Source organism: Sceloporus undulatus, chromosome 1 (genome assembly GCF_019175285.1).
Source record: "Sceloporus undulatus isolate JIND9_A2432 ecotype Alabama chromosome 1, SceUnd_v1.1, whole genome shotgun sequence".
In the NCBI taxonomy this organism is placed as follows: Eukaryota; Metazoa; Chordata; class Lepidosauria; order Squamata; family Phrynosomatidae; genus Sceloporus; species Sceloporus undulatus.
Genome location: NC_056522.1, coordinates 187,788,589 through 187,807,826, shown reverse-complemented (window position 1 = coordinate 187,807,826; position 19,238 = coordinate 187,788,589). Strand labels below are relative to the sequence as shown.

General features: G+C 39.4%; 1 protein-coding gene across 1 annotated transcript in view; it reads left to right on the top strand.

The window, feature by feature from the left end:
• PARD3B (par-3 family cell polarity regulator beta) overlaps window positions 1-19,238 on the top strand; it is a 313,146-nt gene that overhangs the window by 171,398 nt on the left and 122,510 nt on the right. The window contains exon 5 of the mRNA XM_042474689.1: window positions 5,333-5,418. Within this exon, the coding sequence (XP_042330623.1) occupies window positions 5,333-5,418 (86 nt within the window). The remainder of the gene's footprint in view (window positions 1-5,332; window positions 5,419-19,238) is intronic.

The following is a 19,238-nucleotide window of genomic DNA, read 5'->3' as shown; positions in this document are numbered from 1 at the left end:
GACTGGGATTTCATGGTGATGCAAAGATATAACTTTTTAAAAATGAAAGCAAATGTCTCTAAATGGGACTTACTTTGAAGTAGTCATGCACAGGGTAGTGTTTGAGCTCTACTAGCTTCTTTGCATGACTTGCGAGTGATTTTCATAGTCTCCCTTTAATTCAGATGGCCCAGTTTGTAGGCTTTTGAGGCATTGATGGGGAGAGAATGGTAGAGAAATTTTCCCAAGTCTTTGTTTTTTACAGAGTTGTTAAGGACTGTCCAGATGTATGGGTTTCAAGTGCCATCTTATTACTGTAAAATGCTCTTTCTTGCTTTCCTCCTTTGCCCTAAATTGAAGGACCTATTTTTCACAGCACTTTCTTTCAATTACCTAAATAGGCTTAAAGTAAAAATATTATTGCTGTTCTGAGATATATGTGACTTCATGGCTTTCCCTCTTCTCACATAATTTAGCATGTTATGCTCATTATTTGCAAAGTCAAAGCTTCAGTGCTTTTGTATTATTATTTTGTCTGTTGATCACAGATGAGAAAATTGTATGGTGGCAAGTTTGTTTCTTTTGATGCTGTCAAAAATCAAAAATCAGTACTTTAGTCATTGCTGTGAAGAAAGGTGTTTTTAAGAGTGCTTTTGTGCAGCAGTAGATTTCTGTCTGGAAGCCTCACACTTGGAGTAAAAGGTCATGTTGCCTAAACCTGTACCAAAAGATTTACTAGAGCTTTGCTTGAAACTACCCCATTAGTCGTTTCAAGTTTTGGTACTGCATATCCCTGTGATACTTTCTACAGTTCAACCCTAGTCTAAGCAGTGCTTCCGTATTGAAAAGCCCATGAGGTTTGGAGGAGGAAGGTTCAAGTCAGTTTATCCCTTGGCTGTCTAATTCAGGTGAAGGTTTGCTGTGTGACCAAATACTAGAAGTTGCTTTTACTAACAAAACCAAACAAGTAGAGACCTTGTTTCAGTTCAGTCCTAACAGAGGGGTAGAAGTCCTGAAGCCTTCAAGGTGTGCTGAACTGCAACTCCCAGGAATCCTCACCATTGGCCATGCTGGCTAGGCTCAATGGATGTTCAGCCTAACAATATCTAGAGGACTGTACTTTGTCCACTGCAGGAACTGAGTAGTTTTTATACAGGTCTTGCAAACTACCCTTGTTTGAAAGTCCATCATTTTGGTGTAGATATCAGATTAGCAGCTGGTTCCCTGCACATGCACAAGGATAAATAACAGAAGGACTGCACGCACGCAGACACATACACACAATGTCATAACTCATGTATAATTGTGGTTTATTAAGACTGTTTGACCTAAGCCATTATTTTCATTCTGGATATTTGTTTCACCAGAATCTTTTTGAATTTTTGTTTTATTCTCTGGTAACAACATTATAAAGAGCTTTTTTGTGGGTTTTTCGGGCTATGCGGCCATGTTCTAGAAGAGTTTCTTCCTGATGTTTCGCCAGCATCTTTGGCTGGCATTTTCAGAGAATGCTTGCCTAGAAAGGACAGATGTTGGTGATACGTCAGGAAGAAACTCTTCTAGAACATGGCCACATAGCCTGAAAAACCCACAAAAAACTTTGGATGCTGGCCATGAAAGGCTTCAACTTCACATTATAAAGAGCCATTGTGGTGTAATGGTTTGAGTGTTGGGCTGTGACTGTGGGTCCCCGCTCAGTCATGGAAACATTCTGAGTGATCCTGGGCAAGCCACACTTTCTCAGCCTGAGAAGAAGGCAATGACATAATACTGTACTTCAGTACTAATTTTGCCAAGAAATCCCCATGATCGGTTTACCTTAGGGTCTCCGTAAGTCAAACAACTGGAAGGCACACAACAATGGTGCTATGTAATACTTATTAAATTTTATTAAATACACTTTGTCAGCTGTCCTAAACTGCTTTATATCTTATGGACTGCTACCACTTTGATGCAAACAATACATTTAGTAAACACAGCAATGTATTAATGAAAGTAATGGGCTGAATTAATTGATCATTCTAATGCAAGGTAAGCTTTCATATATCCTTTCTCTTCTCTCCCTCTCTTTTTAAAATGTTTTTCTTAACTGTTTTAAGCTGCCTTGAGTTCCAAGCTGGGGGGAAAGTGGGATATAAATAATGATTATGATAATGACAGTGGTGGTGGTGGTGATGATGATGATGATTGGCCTAGTATGATATAGGAGCAAGGGATATTTAAGAGGGACGATTGTATGGCCATTTCTTTTTATGCATTCAGGCACTGGCAAAATTTTGAGGAGAGTATTTTATTTCAACAGCATTTTAGTGGGACACTGTGCAATTATTTAAAAATTGCAAGGTTACCAAGGCAGAGGGAGAGAACCGTTATGCTAAAGACACCAAAGAACTAATAATTTAACTGACAAATGGTTGTTACACAATCCCTATTTCTGGTTTCCTAAGGGCTGGTACAGACCGGTATTGGGGCGTGGTGTGTGCATAATGCATGCCCTGACGCTACACGGAAACTACCTCCCTGTCCACACATGGACTGGCTTCACAGCTTTCCAGCGGCATGGCGTTTAGACACCCACCACCTGTGTATCACAAAGCTGCAACAGCGGCAAAAAAGCACCCTTTTGCCAGCTCAAAAAGTAGGGGCATTTGCCTCCTCTTTTTGAGCTGGCAAATAGCTGGATTGGGGCCATGGCATGTGGTTGCCATGGCCTTGATCCATGCTCAAAGGGGCGGTGTGAAACCCCCCTTCAGGGCTGTTTGTTTTGGCCCTCCATGATGAAGAAGTAGTGTCAAACAGCTAAGACTTTTGTCAGCACGTGATGTATTTGGTTCCTGGTACTGTATACCTCTGTGACCATTTTAGCAGTAATGTAGATATTAAATAGATAGAATTCATAATCCAGACTATAAAGGTCATTTTGCTGGCTGCAGTTGGGAGATGGTAACATTTTGTGGAAACACAAAGGATAGTCAGCAAAGGAGTTTATAGACTATGTATATTTTAATGGGTAAATTCAGAAGGGGTTCTGCCAGAAGGAATTTCAGAGTCTGGATATGGGCAATACAGAATAAGAGCTGAAGATGTGAAAGCAAAGGAGAGGCAAGGGTGAGAGAGGGGAAAAAAGAGGAGAAGTGAATGAATTGGTGTTCATTATGTAAAGTTATGAAAAATGTCAGGTGGGAGGTTGTCTGGGCAGCGGGATGTGTGCTTATTGCAAAGGCCCCACCCTTGTTCTTGAAGAGAGCCACCCAGATTGACCCAGAGTCAGGGCAGGAAAACAAGTTTTTTATCCTCACTACTGACAGAGCCTCCCAAGTAAGACATTTTATTTGTCCCATGAGAATATTATAAGGAAATGAAAGTAACAGAATACTGAGGATGGGAAATGTAGTGCTCTGTAATTTACATGGTGTAGTAATTTGAGCACTGGACTAACACTCTGGAAATGGGGGTTAATTCTCTGCCTGGCCATGTAAACCCTCTGGGTGATCTTGGGTAAATCAGAGACTTTCAGCCCCAGAATTTTCTATGATAGGTTCACCTTAGAGTCGCCATAAGTCAGAAAATGGCTTGAAGGCACATAACACAGTTTTGTATACAATATTTTAAAATAATTTTATGCATGAAACAAAGTTTGTGTACACTGAACCACCAGAAAGCAAAAGTGTCACTATCTCAGCCATCTATGAAAAATGTTTTGGTTTTTGGAATACTTTGCTTTTGGGGATTTTGGATAAGGGACACTCAACATGTATACAGTACTGTGGCCAAGATCCTGTGTCACATATAGTGCCATTACTATGATCTGTCTTCTGATCGGGTCAGACCCCCCCCCCCCCCCCAGCTTAAAATCCAGCCAGCTGCACTGAAGGATAGAGTTCTACAATACTAGTGAGTTCAACACTTTAAGACTGGTGATGCACAGTGCAGAAGCAGGGACCCCTGTGGTATCCTGTATCAACCTTTTGTTTTACTATGGATTGCTGGTTTCTTCAGCACCTTGTGCACCATCACACCCGGACTCGGTCCCTCAATGCAGCTGGCAGGGTTTTACTGAGAGTTTGGATGGAATTTACAATTGTGGCAATGGTACTACAGTCGTAAATATGATTAGGAAACAGTTACAGGCGGGTTCTAGACCGCCGCTTTGAGGCGGTCTGCCGCCGCCGCCGCTTGCTCCGTGCGGGAGCCTCAGCAGCCATACCGTGCGGCTCCCGCGCGGAGCAAAAAAGAAGCTCCAAAATGGAGCTTCTTTCAGCGGTGCACTGATGGCGTTGTGAAGCACCAAGGGCGCATTCGTGACGTCATTAGGGCCGCACGACGTTCGGACGCTGAGCATCCGATACGTCAATATGGCGCCGGCCATGTAGAAGGGCCGGCGCTATATTGTACGGACACAGTCCGTACTAGACTCAGGGGCATCTAGAAGAGACACCCCTTTTTTAAAATGGGACGTCCTCCGGACGTCCCAACTGCCGGTTTGTAACCGGACACAAAGTTGTAAATCTAACTTACATTGTTACTATGACATGGTAAATGACTAACAAGAAGATGGCCTATGCTTTTTTCTTTACTACTTAAATTAAAATTAGTTAAAATATCTTGCTCGAATGTTTTAATCTAGCTATAATGTTAAATCTTTTAACCAGGCAATCATTAAGGTTATTCAGAAGCTGAAACAGTACACATGGCTTCTGTTACTACAGAGGAATTTTCAAGCTGTTCCATTCTTTTCTTGTCTTTCAGTGTTGGAGTCATGAGAGAAAGCACTTCCCACTCAGAAATAGTTTGGTTATGTGTGTGTTCAATGAATTGTGGTGGTGGTGGTGTGCCTTCAAGTTATTTTTTACTTATAGTGACCCTAAAGTGAACCTATCTTGGGGGTTTCTTGGCAAGATTTATTCAGAGGAGATTTGCCATTGCCTTCCCCTGGTGCTGAGAAAGTATGACTTGCCCACAATCACCCAATTGCTAAATGGGGATACAGATCTTGGTCTCCAGAGTTGTAATCTAGGCCATAAACCACTACACCACACTTGCTCTCATCTCCAAGGTTAAAAAAAAAAGACTTATTTACTTTCTCTTTATGTAGCCTTTCCACTCTGTCAGACAAAATGACAATAAATATAACAACAACAGGTGATAAATCTTTTGACACCACTGTTAAATATTATCTTCTTGAAGTCTCCTAACAACAGAAATATGAAAGAGATATTAAAGATTTGGGCGACTACATTGTCATTGGAGTTTTTGGCATTTGCTTTTTTATTGGGAGTGCAGAGTATTAGGGACTGTTTTAAATTCACATTATAATATTGCATTTTAAATGTACCTTTTTAAATTCATTTAGTGTTCAGCACACTCATCTTCAGAAGACTGCGATCCTGCTGCCCACAGTGATGTGTTGATGTCACAGAAAACAAAACTCATTTTCAGGTATGAACAGATGTCTATATCTTTCGCACTTGCATTGTGCCTTATCTCTTTCAAACTGCAAAGAAATCTATACGACTTTTTAGGAGTATGTGGGGGAAATTATTTAGAAGACATGGTGGGGCCTTTGGGGAGAGGGAAGAGGATTAATCCCTTAGTGACATGGCCTCAGTGCAATCCACAAACCTCTCCATGTGGCTGCATTTTAATGAAGAATGTGGGATTGAAAAATGTAATCATGGATCTCCTCCTCCTCTATTTATTTATATCCCACTGCAGCTCATAATTTAAAAGAGCACAAAAAATGAGAATTAGAATAGAATTAAACTACTGGTATTACAGTATTAAAACAAATCACACAATGAAAGAATAAAATGCAATTAAAAAGCTAAAAGCTCTTTAAAACAGTTAATTTAAAACAGTACTGCACTTCTAGCTCTTACTTATAGAAGGACAACAAAGAGGGGCCCATTCTGGCCTTCCTGGGAATGGAGTTCCAGAGTTGAGGGGCAGCCACTGAGAAGGCCCTCTCTTGCATCTCCACCAATTATGCTTGGTGCTGGAACTGAAGGAAGGGCCTTTCCTTATGATCTCAGAGCAGGGGCCGGCTCATACATACCATATCAGATTTGTCCTCTCCTGTCAAGCCAGAACTGAAAAAATGACAAAAGCTCGCCTTGTCAGACCCCAAAGAGCCGCTAGGTGAATTGCTGTTACAATCTGTTGATATACAGTCTTTTCCTTTACCTTTAATCTTGCCTTTAGGAAAACAACAAAAGGTTTGAAGGTATATTTAAGATTGTGAGTGTATAAATGTAATAGAGAAGGAAGAGAGAAAGTGAAATGGTGTCAAGAGAGAGAGTGGGGAAGGAGCAGCAGAGAGCATGGGTGGAGTCATTGTGGAAACTATTCTGTGACCTAATGATCCAACTAATGGCATTGTTGCATTGCAATATATTTTATGTGGCTTTTTAAGCCAGTAGATTGTAAAATGATGACAGTTTTTTTGTTAAGAACTTTATATTAGAAATTTAATTCCTTTAGAGGTAAAATGTTTGTTAGAGTAGAAATAGACCTCAAGTACACTTTGTTGGAATATTCACTCCCTTACTACAGATAATAGACCTCATATTTGCGTGTGCATAATCTATCTATTTCATATGGTTCCTTGTGGTATAGGAAGCAGCAACTCTGTTGCACAACTGATATAGGGATTGGTTCTGAGGGGGTACAGTCTACTGCACAAAACAATCAAGAGAGAGTAGGCAGTGTCTGACAAGATTAGTAAAGGTCTATCAAAAATTTTGCCACATTCCTCAAATTATTTTCTTTTATTAAGGATTGCTAATGTTATCTAGGTTGCAAGCAGATAGCTGGAAAGTTGTTGTTTGTTTAGCTAGTACACTTGGAAAGCTCAAAGAGAAAAGGATTGCCTTGGTCCAGACCGATGCCTCAGCTGGGGCTTGGAAGAGTTACTTGTTGAACTGCAGTAAGTGAGGGGCTATACAGGCCACCCCTAAGGGTCATGTCAACCTCACGCTGCAGCCCTGATCCAGCCTCTGGGGGGTGCAAAAAGGAGCTGCAAAGTCACGTAAAAGGTGCCCGCTGGTGCACTGTTTAACTTTAATTTTTCTAGCTGTTTATGTCACAGCTATTACCATAACATTCAGTGATTTGTGGTAATAATGATTTATGAGTAACATTACTACAAAAAACATGATTAAGGATACTGTATAGTGTGGTATGGAGGGGGCAGTGGGAGGGCAACACCATGAGTTACAGCACTGGGTGACACCTAGTGACGCCACTGAGCAGCCCAATTTACTAAATGCTGTTCCTGAGGCAAGGAGGCGAGCAAAGGTATTTTCATTGGAAAAGATCTTCTCAACTCAGTGTGTGGCTTCCTGCCATTGATCTGATGGGGGCAAGAACTACCCTCTTTCATCTAATTCCAGGGATCAGTATCCTGCAAGAGAAGCAGTTATGTACCTACTTGTACAATAGCACTGTGAGAGTCCATGGACCTCAATAAGAAAAAAAAATGATAGACTTCTGTGCAAGAGCATAGTTTGATAAGGGAGAACCCATGTCTTTCTCCACTGACATGGGCTGTAAAAATAACTTCACTATTCCCTTAATTAGTTAAAGGGGGTTGAATTTGGTGCTCCTCCTTTATAATAATAATAATAGTAGTAGTAATAGTAATAATATAGTTTATTTGTAACACGCTTTTCCAAAATTTTGATCAAAGCGGCGAACAATTATATATAATATGATCTCTTCACTGCCCCCTCTCATAGTAAAATAAAATTCTACCAGTATGTAATGGCAATTGCCCCACACTTCTTACTGATGGTTTTGTCTTTTCCATGCTTTCCTTCTGTATCCCATTACACAACATATTGCTTCAGCTAAGCCAAATTAAGAACAGCAATTGCCAAATGAGAGCATTAATTTTAGTAGGTAGTGGGTAAAAGATGTAGTAGATGGTGTGGCTGACCCACTGATGGCTTTGAACTGTAGTGGAAATGATATTAAGAAAAAAAGCAGGGTGATGTTTGTGGTAACCTTTCTGCATAGCTGCCATCTTCAATTATGAGACATTAGTATTATTCATTTTGGCATTCTTGAATTTAAAGACCTCTGTGGCTATATTCCTAACTGGCAGAAGGAAGTGAGCTTCCTAATCAGATAAAAGCTTGCCGCATACAGTATTCTGGTGGAAGGTACATTGTGCATATATCTTACATTTGAGCTTAATGTGTGACGGCAATTTTGAGGAAGATAACAACCCAGACCTCTCTTTCAAGTTCACAATGCCTTACATTTTTGCAATTTAGAAAATTTTAAAGAAAATCTCAGTGTTAAAAGCTTCAGTTGCCTGATTTGTCTGCAATCATATCAATACTTTGAAGTCCTAAACCAAGGTTTCTGTTTATTTCTTTGTTTGATTTTCTGTTAAGATTCCAGTCAATTTTCAATCAGTCCTTTCAATATATGCCTACCACCTTATCCCTCATATTTTCATAGGTTTGTTTTGTTAAAATTATTGGATTTATCATGAAGACAAAATAAGTAACACAAAATATGCTTTTTGTTTCAAAATAAGATGATAGGGAACCATCCAGCTTGTCTTCTAAATAACTATTTACTCTTTTCCTGGAAGGATGGAAGACACATAGGGGAAGAGAGAAGTGTTTTGTTTATTACCAGTGTAAGAAATTGAAAGGGAAGGGCTTAACTTCTTTAGCAAAAACAGATCCAGGAATAAGAGGTTTGCTTTAACAGTAAACCCAATAAAACCAAACACGATTACCTAGAATATTTAATGCACTCAATAATAGCTAATGACTTAAGGCACTCTTACTTTTCCGTTTCTCACATTCCCATTCCTGCCCAGGACCTCTTAATTGAAGGAGGTTAAAAATAACACAGTATTATGCTGTAGTTCAGGAATGTGTCACGAGCCATGAAATTCCACCCCACAGCAGTACATGTGGATAAAGAAATGTAGTTTTTGCAGACCTCATTTTTAAACACGTTTTTCCATAGTAAAAATAGCCCTGTTAATGAAAAATTAAACCTTGACCATTAGAAAGCAGATACGGAGTTTATTAACACTTGATTACTTGGAATGTGTGCCTTCATCATGTGTTCCATCATAGCCATTGCTACACTTTCCTGTAATATTGTTTCAAATGGGATGCTGTTAGGCCAGTTCTCTAACCACTTTTTTTTTAAAGTACACTGATTGCATTAATAAACATAACTTAATAACACAAGGCTTATTTTTATAAGCTCATTTCATTCATATTTCCTTTCCATCTGTCTTGGTGATGGCAACATAGGAAACAGAGGTTAAAAAGAGGAGCGAGCTTATTGCTTGGGCAAATAAGGTGGCTTACCTCTTCCAGCTTCAGTTCTGTATCTGGGATGCCTCCGGATGTTGCCATGGCTAAATCACCACTGAGCTTTAAAAAGGCTGTTAAGACGGATTTCTTCCGGCAGGCCTTCCCAGAATAGAGAACCTGGCCTCAAAAAAAACGTCTGGGAATAAAATACTGCTGATCCCATTGACTGTTTATTGATGTGATGTTGTTGACCTTTTGGTCAGTTTTTAACTTGTATGGTTGCTTTTTTTAAATTCTGTATTAAATTTAATACTTTTTTAAGGAGGGGAGGGTACCAGGGATTTTATATGTTCTGTATTTTAACATTGTTAGCCACCCCGATTGTTCTCAGAAAGGCGGGATACAAATAAATTATTGTTGTTATTATTATTATTATTATTACTGTATTATTATTTAGGTGAGACGCTCAGCCAGCACTTTTTTTTAAAGTCGGGGAGCTTCTGACTTAAAAAAACTGGCTGGCTGAGTGAGGCTTCTACCTGGGATGCATCTGGGTGGCAGCATCCCACCCTGATCGATGGCGATTTAGCTATGATAACATCTAGGGGCATCCCAGATCCAGAATTGAAGCTGGAAGAGGTAAACTGGCTTATTTGCCCAAGCGATAAGCTCCAACATTGCAAACCTATCTGAATTCAATGTGGATATGTTCTGAATGTAATAGAGCTGAGAAGTACAAGGCTCCATCATGGCTAATTTCTGAGAAATTCTTGGAAATATGGTTTGTTGGGGGACTAGAGAGGAGATTTAATCCGGTTTTTAACAGCTGAAAAGTATTTCACTTTCTTATTTAGAATAGAATTTAAGTATTCTAATGATTGGCCTAGCTTAAGACAGCCCTGAGGAACAAGTCGATTTTATCCTCGCCAAAGGACTGTGCATCCATTTTTGCTTCTTCATTTTCCTTTCCTTTCCTTTTTTTTGTCCCAGAAGCCCAGTAGGTGTTTTAAGAATATATGCTGAACCTTGAGAGGTTAATCTAATTATGTTTGCAAAGTAAAAACCTTTTCATATTTCAGTTGTAGAATGGACTTCAGTCCTGTGGAACAGCTCCAACACTTCCAGCCTTTTCTGTCACCCACCCTTACCCTGTTTTATTTGAAAATCCTGTCCAGTGAGAAATTTTGAAGATAGGGGTTTCCTTCAGAGGTTGAATCAAAGTAAGGATAGCCCTTCTGATGATCTTACAGATTTTTTTCTAGCAGACTGAGTAACTATTTTTATTCTCTTCATTTTGGGGTATCCTTTCTTGCCCTAGTAAAAACCAGTTTAACTTATTCAACAGCAGCTTTCTAGTTCTTGGCTCCTTTGTTACCAATACTCATCTCCTTGCTTGGACTTTTGAGGTCACACTTGATGTCTTCCTCCTTACGTCTGTGCAAGGGAGTACTCTGCAGGAGCTAATACTCCCTGCTGCCCTGTTTCACAGTTAGCCTATTTAAAGCCAAAAGATGGTCAGGTATATTTCTGCTTTCACTGTATGTCTTTTGGAATAAGCTTATTTTATACAGTGTGTAAGTTGTACAGTGACATGTTGCAGAATGGTTATCTGATAATGCACACATGATGATGAATTTGGAATAGAAGCCTGCTTGAACTACATTATCTATATGTAATGATTTTATGTCTTGCTCAACAACTTATTCAGCTTAGTATGGGTTGTCTCTCAATTCTGAAGGTTTAGTTCAGCCTTTGTGTGTTGTATAGTTTGTGTCTGGACAGCCTGTCTATTATTGTGCACTTGACCACAACAGCTCTTTGCCTGTTTTGTTGCCTGTTTAATTTCCTGCAGTGTTGTGGATTTAATCAGTAGATAATACTTTGTGTTGATTGACTCAATTTCCTGATTACCTTGTATCACTTCCCCTGTGCTGTCATGCTCAGATGTCAGCCATTGCTAATAAATTCCTTGGACTGTATCTGATCTCCACTAAGTACAGGATAGGAGGTACATGAGTGGTTACCTGAAAACTTCTGTAAACCCAAAGTTAACTTTTATCCACAGTACACTGTGGTCTGATTGAAATATTATGTATCAGTGATGAATATGCAGGTTTATTTAGTCTCTCTAAACTGCTGTTGGTTGAGATTGTGCCCTTATTGTGAGCAGTATTGGATTGATCTCTACTTGGATTCTAACTGGAAAGCCTTACATATCCAGAGACAGTGTTTGCACAGGGAGATTATTTTTCTCACCATTAGATGTATATATTCATATATGTTCTGAGGTCTCTTGTGCCACATTGACAGACAGAGCAACTGTTACCTGGTAATGGCACATTCTTAAAACATGTTTGCACATTTTTTGGGGAAAAGACATGACCTCTAAGAGCTTTTCAATACCTAGAAAAAATATAAACCCTTTTCCCTTGACGATGTTAAACCACCCATACTTGTTGATTTAGGTATGATTTGTGTGAATTATATTGCACTTTGAGAAAAATGATTAGAATTGATAAATTTCATACACCATAATTGCTATGACTGCATCTTACAGTGAAATGATAGTTTCATATTGAAATGATAGTTTCATACTGAAAACCCTACAATCTGTGATTTAATCTGTCCACAAGAAGGTCCTAAAGTCTACTCCATGAATTCAAATATGCACATTACATTAGTTTGTATAAATTAACTGTGGGCTTCAATGTAAATACATTTTTGAACTCTTTGCATATTCCTGATTTAGATCCCCTCCATCAATCATGTTTCTTGCCCTCTCCTCACTAGATTTTCTTCCCTTCAGGGAAATGTATCTTTTTCATCAATGCAGTAATGGAAAACATGGAGTGGTTTTGAAGAAAGAAGCTTATTACAGTTTGGTGTTGCCTATACTATGGCATAATTTTGTGTTTTCATTTTGAGTAAGTAAGAAGGATGATGGAATGCAGTGGCCAGGCATGTTTAAACTTGACGGGGTATCATTCTGCTGACATTTCACAGATGAAAATAGGGAGGCTTTTAGCACTCATGGTCCCACTTCCCGGGTGACTGCCTAAGTAAGAGACATTATTAAACATTTCTGAAAATTATTTTATATTTTAGATTACTATCCTTTCCTCCGCTGATATTAAACAAGATTTTTCATTTTAGTTTTTTTAAAGGAACATTTATATTCTTTATTAATTGGACAACTTTATTAAATGGACAACTCAAAGATATATTTAAGTCTCCTACAATGCAAAATCAGGACTCAAAATCATACAAGGGAGTTGTGTAGTAAGTTATCAGTAATGTAGGATTAATTTCACCAGCTATAGCCCTGCACTAGAGGATAAATGGACATAAATCAGACATTAGGAAGAGGAATACACAACAGAACATTTCAATCTCCCAGGGCATTCCATCTCAGACCTCAGAACAGTGGTCCTTGAACAACAACAAAAAAAACTGCAAAGGTAGATTGGAAGGAAAAACAGCAGAATTGGAATTTATCCACAAACTACAGTCCTTCAGCAGTAGATTGAACAAAGACAATGGTTTCCTGAAACACTACATGCACTTCAACACTATCTGACCCCATCCTCATGGGGGTGCCCTATTCCCCTCACCACAGGCTAGTCCCATTGCAAAACTGGGTCTGCCAGTTCATCTCCATGCACAAAGATCAGTTTCCTATGCCAGTTTTAACCATAGTTAAAACTGGACCTGCAACTTCATTTCCATACACAAAGCATTTGTAATTTGAATTGACATCCTCTCTACATACTGATTCTACAGACTAACATGGCTATATCTTTGAAATCTACATGTATGTTTAGATTTAAAGCAAACAAAGACTGAACTCTCACTAGAAGCAATGATTACTAAACTGAGACTAATGTACTTTAGATATATAATTAGACAGCATGTCTCATTGGGGAAAAATATTTAATGTTACAATACAATCTATAATAATACAATAGAAGGCAGTAGAATAAGTGGAAGACAGCAGTACAGGTGAATTGATAATACTATTGGCCATTCAGCTACCTCTGCAGGATGGGATTAAGAGGTATCGTGTCACAGTAATTCTATTCAGGACTTATTTTCAGCCCCATGGATATTAAATTCTGCAGTGCCACGTTCTATTTTATCACCTATGCATTTTTATATTTGTGTGATGCCATTGGTTGAAGTCCTTACGCGTTTTGGAGGTTATCATCAGAGCCAGAGGATGTGCTGATATTTAGCCAGTGTCTGGATGCTATTATGTCCTGGATGACTAGATAGAGGCTATGTGGGTTGATGACTTTCAAGTTGCGAAACTGGATGAGTGATGTACCCTGAATGGACTTGCCCTCCACTTGATGGATTGGGTGCATAGTCCAGCCATACTCCTGAACCCATTTCTGTCATGGCAGGACCCAGAGTATCTTAGGCTAGCTTTGGCTTTCATGGAGAATGATAACCTGGTCACAATAGTTCACACAGTGGTAACGTACTATTCAGACAACTGCAGCATGTTCAACATGGGACTCCATGAAGTTGTCAAGAAAGCTGCAGATTGTGTAATGTGCAGTAGCTAGACAGATAACATGAACATCTCATAGAAATCACAAGGTACCAGTTCTGAAGGAATTATATTGGCTGCTAGTCGACTTCCAATTTGTATTCAAGATGTCAGTGATGGCCTTTAAAGCCCTAAATGGTTTGAAATCTCAGGGGCTCAACAGACTGTCCCTTTGGAGCAGCCTGAAACCTCACCTTTCCTTGCTGGATTGGGGCCATGGCCCTGATGTGGCCTTTCTGTGGTGTAAAAAGAAGCCTAAAAAAAAAAAAGGCTCCTTTTCGCACTGTTGAGAGGGTACCCTATCTGCCACGGCTGCATCAGTGGTGAACTAACAGAGCACCATGATGCTCCCAGCCTTGTGGTTGGGCATGCAACATGATGCTGGTGTGGGGGCAGCCGACGTGCATATGCTATACCCACACGCCTTACTGTAGAGGCTCTCAGTAACTCCAGAAGCAGCTCCCCACACATATACCTTTGAGATCTGCTGTCTCTCCCCTTTGTCCCACTAGCGAGAAGATTAGAGCATTTTCAGAGACATGGGATGTGGGACCCTATCTGTGGAATCTACATCAACAGAGTATTCACTAAATCTGCGGGAACCTAGATACCATGGCTTGGCAAAATTATATTGACTTGATACAGTGTACACTGCATACTGTACACTAATCTTTCTAAACTGTTTTAAACTATTTTTATGCTACCCTAAGTTGTTGAATTGTTAGAAAAAATTAAATCTTTTTGTTTTTAGCAAGCCACCTTGAGATCTTTTAATATAAGCCAAGCTATGCTTTCTCTCCCCCTTTTTCAACTTAACTTTTAGAACAGAAATTCTTAAACTGTGGGTCAGGATTTGCCAGCAAGTCCCCCATGGTGCATACATATGTGTGTGGGAGGTAATTAGAGATTAAGTCTGTAGCACACAGTGATGGAGGAAAGAAAGAGAACGAAATGGAAGAAATGCATAGCAGACAGAATTGCTGATGAGTATGAGAGAATGGAATGGAGAGAATGGCAAGAAGGGTGGTGGGATTTTATTTTATTTTATTATTTCAATTTTTATTTTGAAAACAAGCTTGAAGAGGCGTTGCTCCAAAGAAAGTAAGGGAAAGTAAAAAGATAGAAAGTCTGAGGGAAATGAAAAGTAGAAGCACCCTGGACTGCTACTGTGTCCTCTGTTTGCAGTGTTGGTCACCTCCTTCATTCCGAAGAACAATCTGGTGTCATATGGAGAGCAATGTTGGGAACTGGAGATGCTTTAACTGCCATCGCTATGGAACTCTGGGGATTGTAGTTTGTTGAGGCACCAGAGTGGAGCTCTGACAGAAAAGGCTAAATGTCTCACAAAACTCTAGTCCCCCAAATTTTTTATCTGGGAGTCATGATAGTTAAAGTGGTGTCAAATGGGATTATTTCTACAGTGCAGATCCAGCCTTAGCTGATCAATATAACAATGTATCAGTGTCATGTATGCAAGACTCTGATGCCAGTTTGTGACCAACTTCATCCCTGTATGTCATTTTGTGAATATTGGCCCCTGAACTATAATCTAAACTAGTACTGCCCTAATGCACAGAGGCAGTTAGAGTATATGTTAACATGTACTGTAAGCCACCTTGATCCAACCGGAGAGGCGGGATATAAATACGTTGTTGTTGTTGTTGTTACCATTGGTAAAACATGTAAGAGTGTCAGAAGAGTAGTTGCCCTATTATACTTTGGGTAAAACTTTAAATATGAACCTTAAAGAACTTATTATGATAAAGCAAGACTTTTAAAAAATTAGTTGTTGTTCTTGGATGAAGCTGTGTGTAATTTTGTTTGGCCAAGCTCCGCTCCAGCCCAGACTAGCCCACATGTTTGCAGTTTGTTTAGTGAAGAGATTGCCATGAAGTCTGCTTCAAAACAAGCTCAGCTTGAGCTCATTTGGGAAAACTATGGCATTATGAAATTACTCCAACAGCATGGAAACGCCATCTGGGTTTAGTTTCTTATTTGTATTTGACTTCCTTTTATCATTTATACTGTTAATATAGAATTTGGCCAAATCTTGTCCTGCCATGGTTGGAAGAAAAATCTAGCCTTTTTTTCACTCCTTTCTTAGCCTATGTTTTACTTTCCATTCCTTTTGAATCCCCTCTCCCACCCCAAGAAAGTCTGATATATGTGTACTCTACAGTGTATAATGGTTAATTTTTCATGCATGCAGTTTCAGATTTTTTATGCCTTACATAACCAGTATTCTTGGTATATAACTGTGGTTCCCACACTTGGGATCCCTGATGTTGTTGGACTACAATGCCCCAATCCCTGACTACTGACTATTTTGGTTGTGACTTCTGAGAGCTGAAGTCCAACATCATCTGAGGACATTCCAGAGCTAATCAGCAAATGACAACAGCAGGACAGTTTCTCTTTTTTGAGAGAAGCAAAAAAACCGGGGAGCACCCAATAAAATCACAAAGTACTGGAGACACTTATCAAGGTGAAGTCGAAGGCTTTCATGGCTGGTATCCATAGTTGTTTTTGGTTTTTTGTTTTTTTGTTTTTTTTTTGCTACGAAGCTGTGTTCTAGAAGAGCAAAGTATTCAGTAGATGAATGCTTTATTAGTGAAAAAGACCAACCTGTTCCAGTCTGTATTTACTCTCAGTGGACTTGTTTGATGGGTATTGAAAATTTGATCCCATAGTTTTTTATTTGATATTGAATCTCAGAGATTTCTGCAGTGAAAACTCTCCTGCCGCTTGCTAGATAAGAAGACACATGTGAACAAAGCCTATCTTATTTCCTTCATCCCAGTTACATTGAAGTGTCCTTGAATGTTATTTAACAACCCTTTTTTCCTGACCATCGGCCGACATAAAAAACAACAACCTTTAGTCCTAGTTCACATATTTCTTCTTTTTTGTCCAGTAAATAGTGTGAGAGTTTCAGTTCCAGAAATTTCTGAGGTTAAATTTCAAATTTACTATGGGCCATATACTGTATATACTCATGTATAAGTCTAGAAATTTAGATTAAAAAATTAATCCAAAAACCTGAGTACGTACTGTACTTTAAGTCACACACACACACACACACACACACACACACACACACACTCCTCTGGTGAAAGGCATGAGTTTAATCTGCCCCTGGGAACATTTGACCCCCTTTTACTCTCTCATCCATCTAGCCTTTAGTATGAGTACAAATAGTTTTGCCTAATGGAATTTTGTAAGTTCTTTGGCATTGTTTTCCTTCGCTTCATCCTTTACATCTTTCATTGCATCCCCTTACGTTTTACCCTAGACTTTTCCACGGTTCATATCAAAATCCATAATTTTGGTCCCCAAACCTGCCCTCGACTTATATGTGAGGTCAACTGAGGCAGTGTACTAATGTTATGGTTTTATACAATATAATATTTTGTATTGTGTTATTATATACAGTTTTCCTCTTGTAGCCACAGATTCTTTATCAATGATTCAGCCATCCATGGCATGAAAATATTTTTAAAAAAACATACAAATTCCAAAAAGCAAACCTTGATTTTGTCATAAGAGGCACCATTTTACTATGCCATTGTATTTTACTGGACTTGAACATCCATGGGTTTTGGTATTCATAGGGAGTCCTAGAATACCCCAGTGGATACCAAGGGCCCACTGTATTTGTGTGTTGCCTCTTTTTCTGATTTTATGTAGCCTGTAATAAAGGCCACTGAGAGAACATATGGGCCAGAATATGCACTGTGTGTGTTGTTGGGTTTTTTTTAAAACTAATCAAACATCCAACAATTGAACACTTTGAGGCATGTCTTAGTTTTCTTCTGTAGATTTTTTTAGGCTATTGCATTCTGAATCATCTTTGTTCATTACTTCAACAGTTGGTTCCATAATCTTTGCTGATAGAATTCAATGTGGCTTTTGATTTGCACACAGGAGAGAGTTGGCTTACACATCCATTCAGGATTCCTACTCCTTTCTTCCTGTCATTTTTTCATAATGATTGAATGTGGGTGTATTGAAATGATTAGGTGAGTGCTGTGCAGTGTGCTCAGGTCCTATTTTTAATGCTACACTTATGGTCTGTTCAGAAGTATCATAGGTGAATTGGTCCTAAGAGATCAGCTGCACAGTAAATAAATGACTGTGGTAGCAGAGAGAATAGGGAGATATTTCTAATGAACGGTTCAAATTGCCAGTACTCTACTGTTGTGTGGGCACTGCCAAAATGATAAAGTGAAGCATCTTCATGGCCGGTGAAATATCCTTCAGTTCTGCACTGGCTTTGCCATGCAGGCTAGTCATTGGGTCTGTCAGGGCTATTACAGATACTCTGTTTTGGCTTAGTTGTTGCCTGAGCAACAATTATATTGCTAACTGTGGCTTGTTCCAGTGTATTCCTTGGCTCTGATTCCATGGCACAACTCCTACTGTATGGTTTCCCTATGACTGCTGACTTCTCTTTGGGAAAGCTTTACCAGTATGACTATTATGTAGCCCACACACAGGCCTGGTTCAAAATGTAACTCTAAACCACAGTTTCAAGTTTAACATTATGCAACTCAGGTTTCAAATGCTTTCCCTCTCCAGTCCTCTGGCATGGTTTATTGAATTGGAAATGATCCAAGTTTGGTTTATGATTCTAGATTATTATTTTTTTAAAAGCATAGTTTGTATTAAACACACTTTATCCTTATTCTGTCAGACAGGAATTGGATGTATCCAATTTCCATATGGTTATCTTGCAGGAGTAGAGGACAACATGTAAGCTTATGGGTTAGAATTTCATCTGAACCAGGATGCACTGTGAAAGTGGGTTATGTTTTTGTAGAAAGGACTGTTGTCTTGTCTTCAAGCTCCCAATTATCCTTATATAGAGTTGGGCAGCTATGGCCCTCCAGATGTGTTTGGCTTATAACTCCCATCAGTCATAGAATAGCTCATGTTGAGAGATTATGGAAGTTGTGTTCAAAAACATCTGTAAGGTTACAGCTGTTCATCCTTAACATAATGCAGAAATAGAGTTTAATGATGTAGTGGTTTGAGCATTGGATTAGGACTCTGGAGAGCAGGGTTCAGTTCCTGGCTTGGCCATGAAAACCCACTGGGTGACTTTGGGTACGTCACACTCCCTCAGCCTCAAAGGATGGCAATGACACCCCACCTTGAAGAAGCTTGCTAAGAAAACCATATGATAGGGTCACCTTAGAGTCGCCATAAGTCGGAAATGACTTGAAGGCACACACAACACACATGGCTTACCAGTCTTGAACACATGCAAGCTAGTTACATCTGTTCACTTTCATTTAACTAAATTATGAATGTCTGGCAACTAAGCACTGGAATAGAAGGTTATGGTCCCACTCCTTCACTGTCCATAGATTCTGCCTGTTTGGAGTCCCATCTGGGCTGCCCCAGGTGTCCACCAAAGT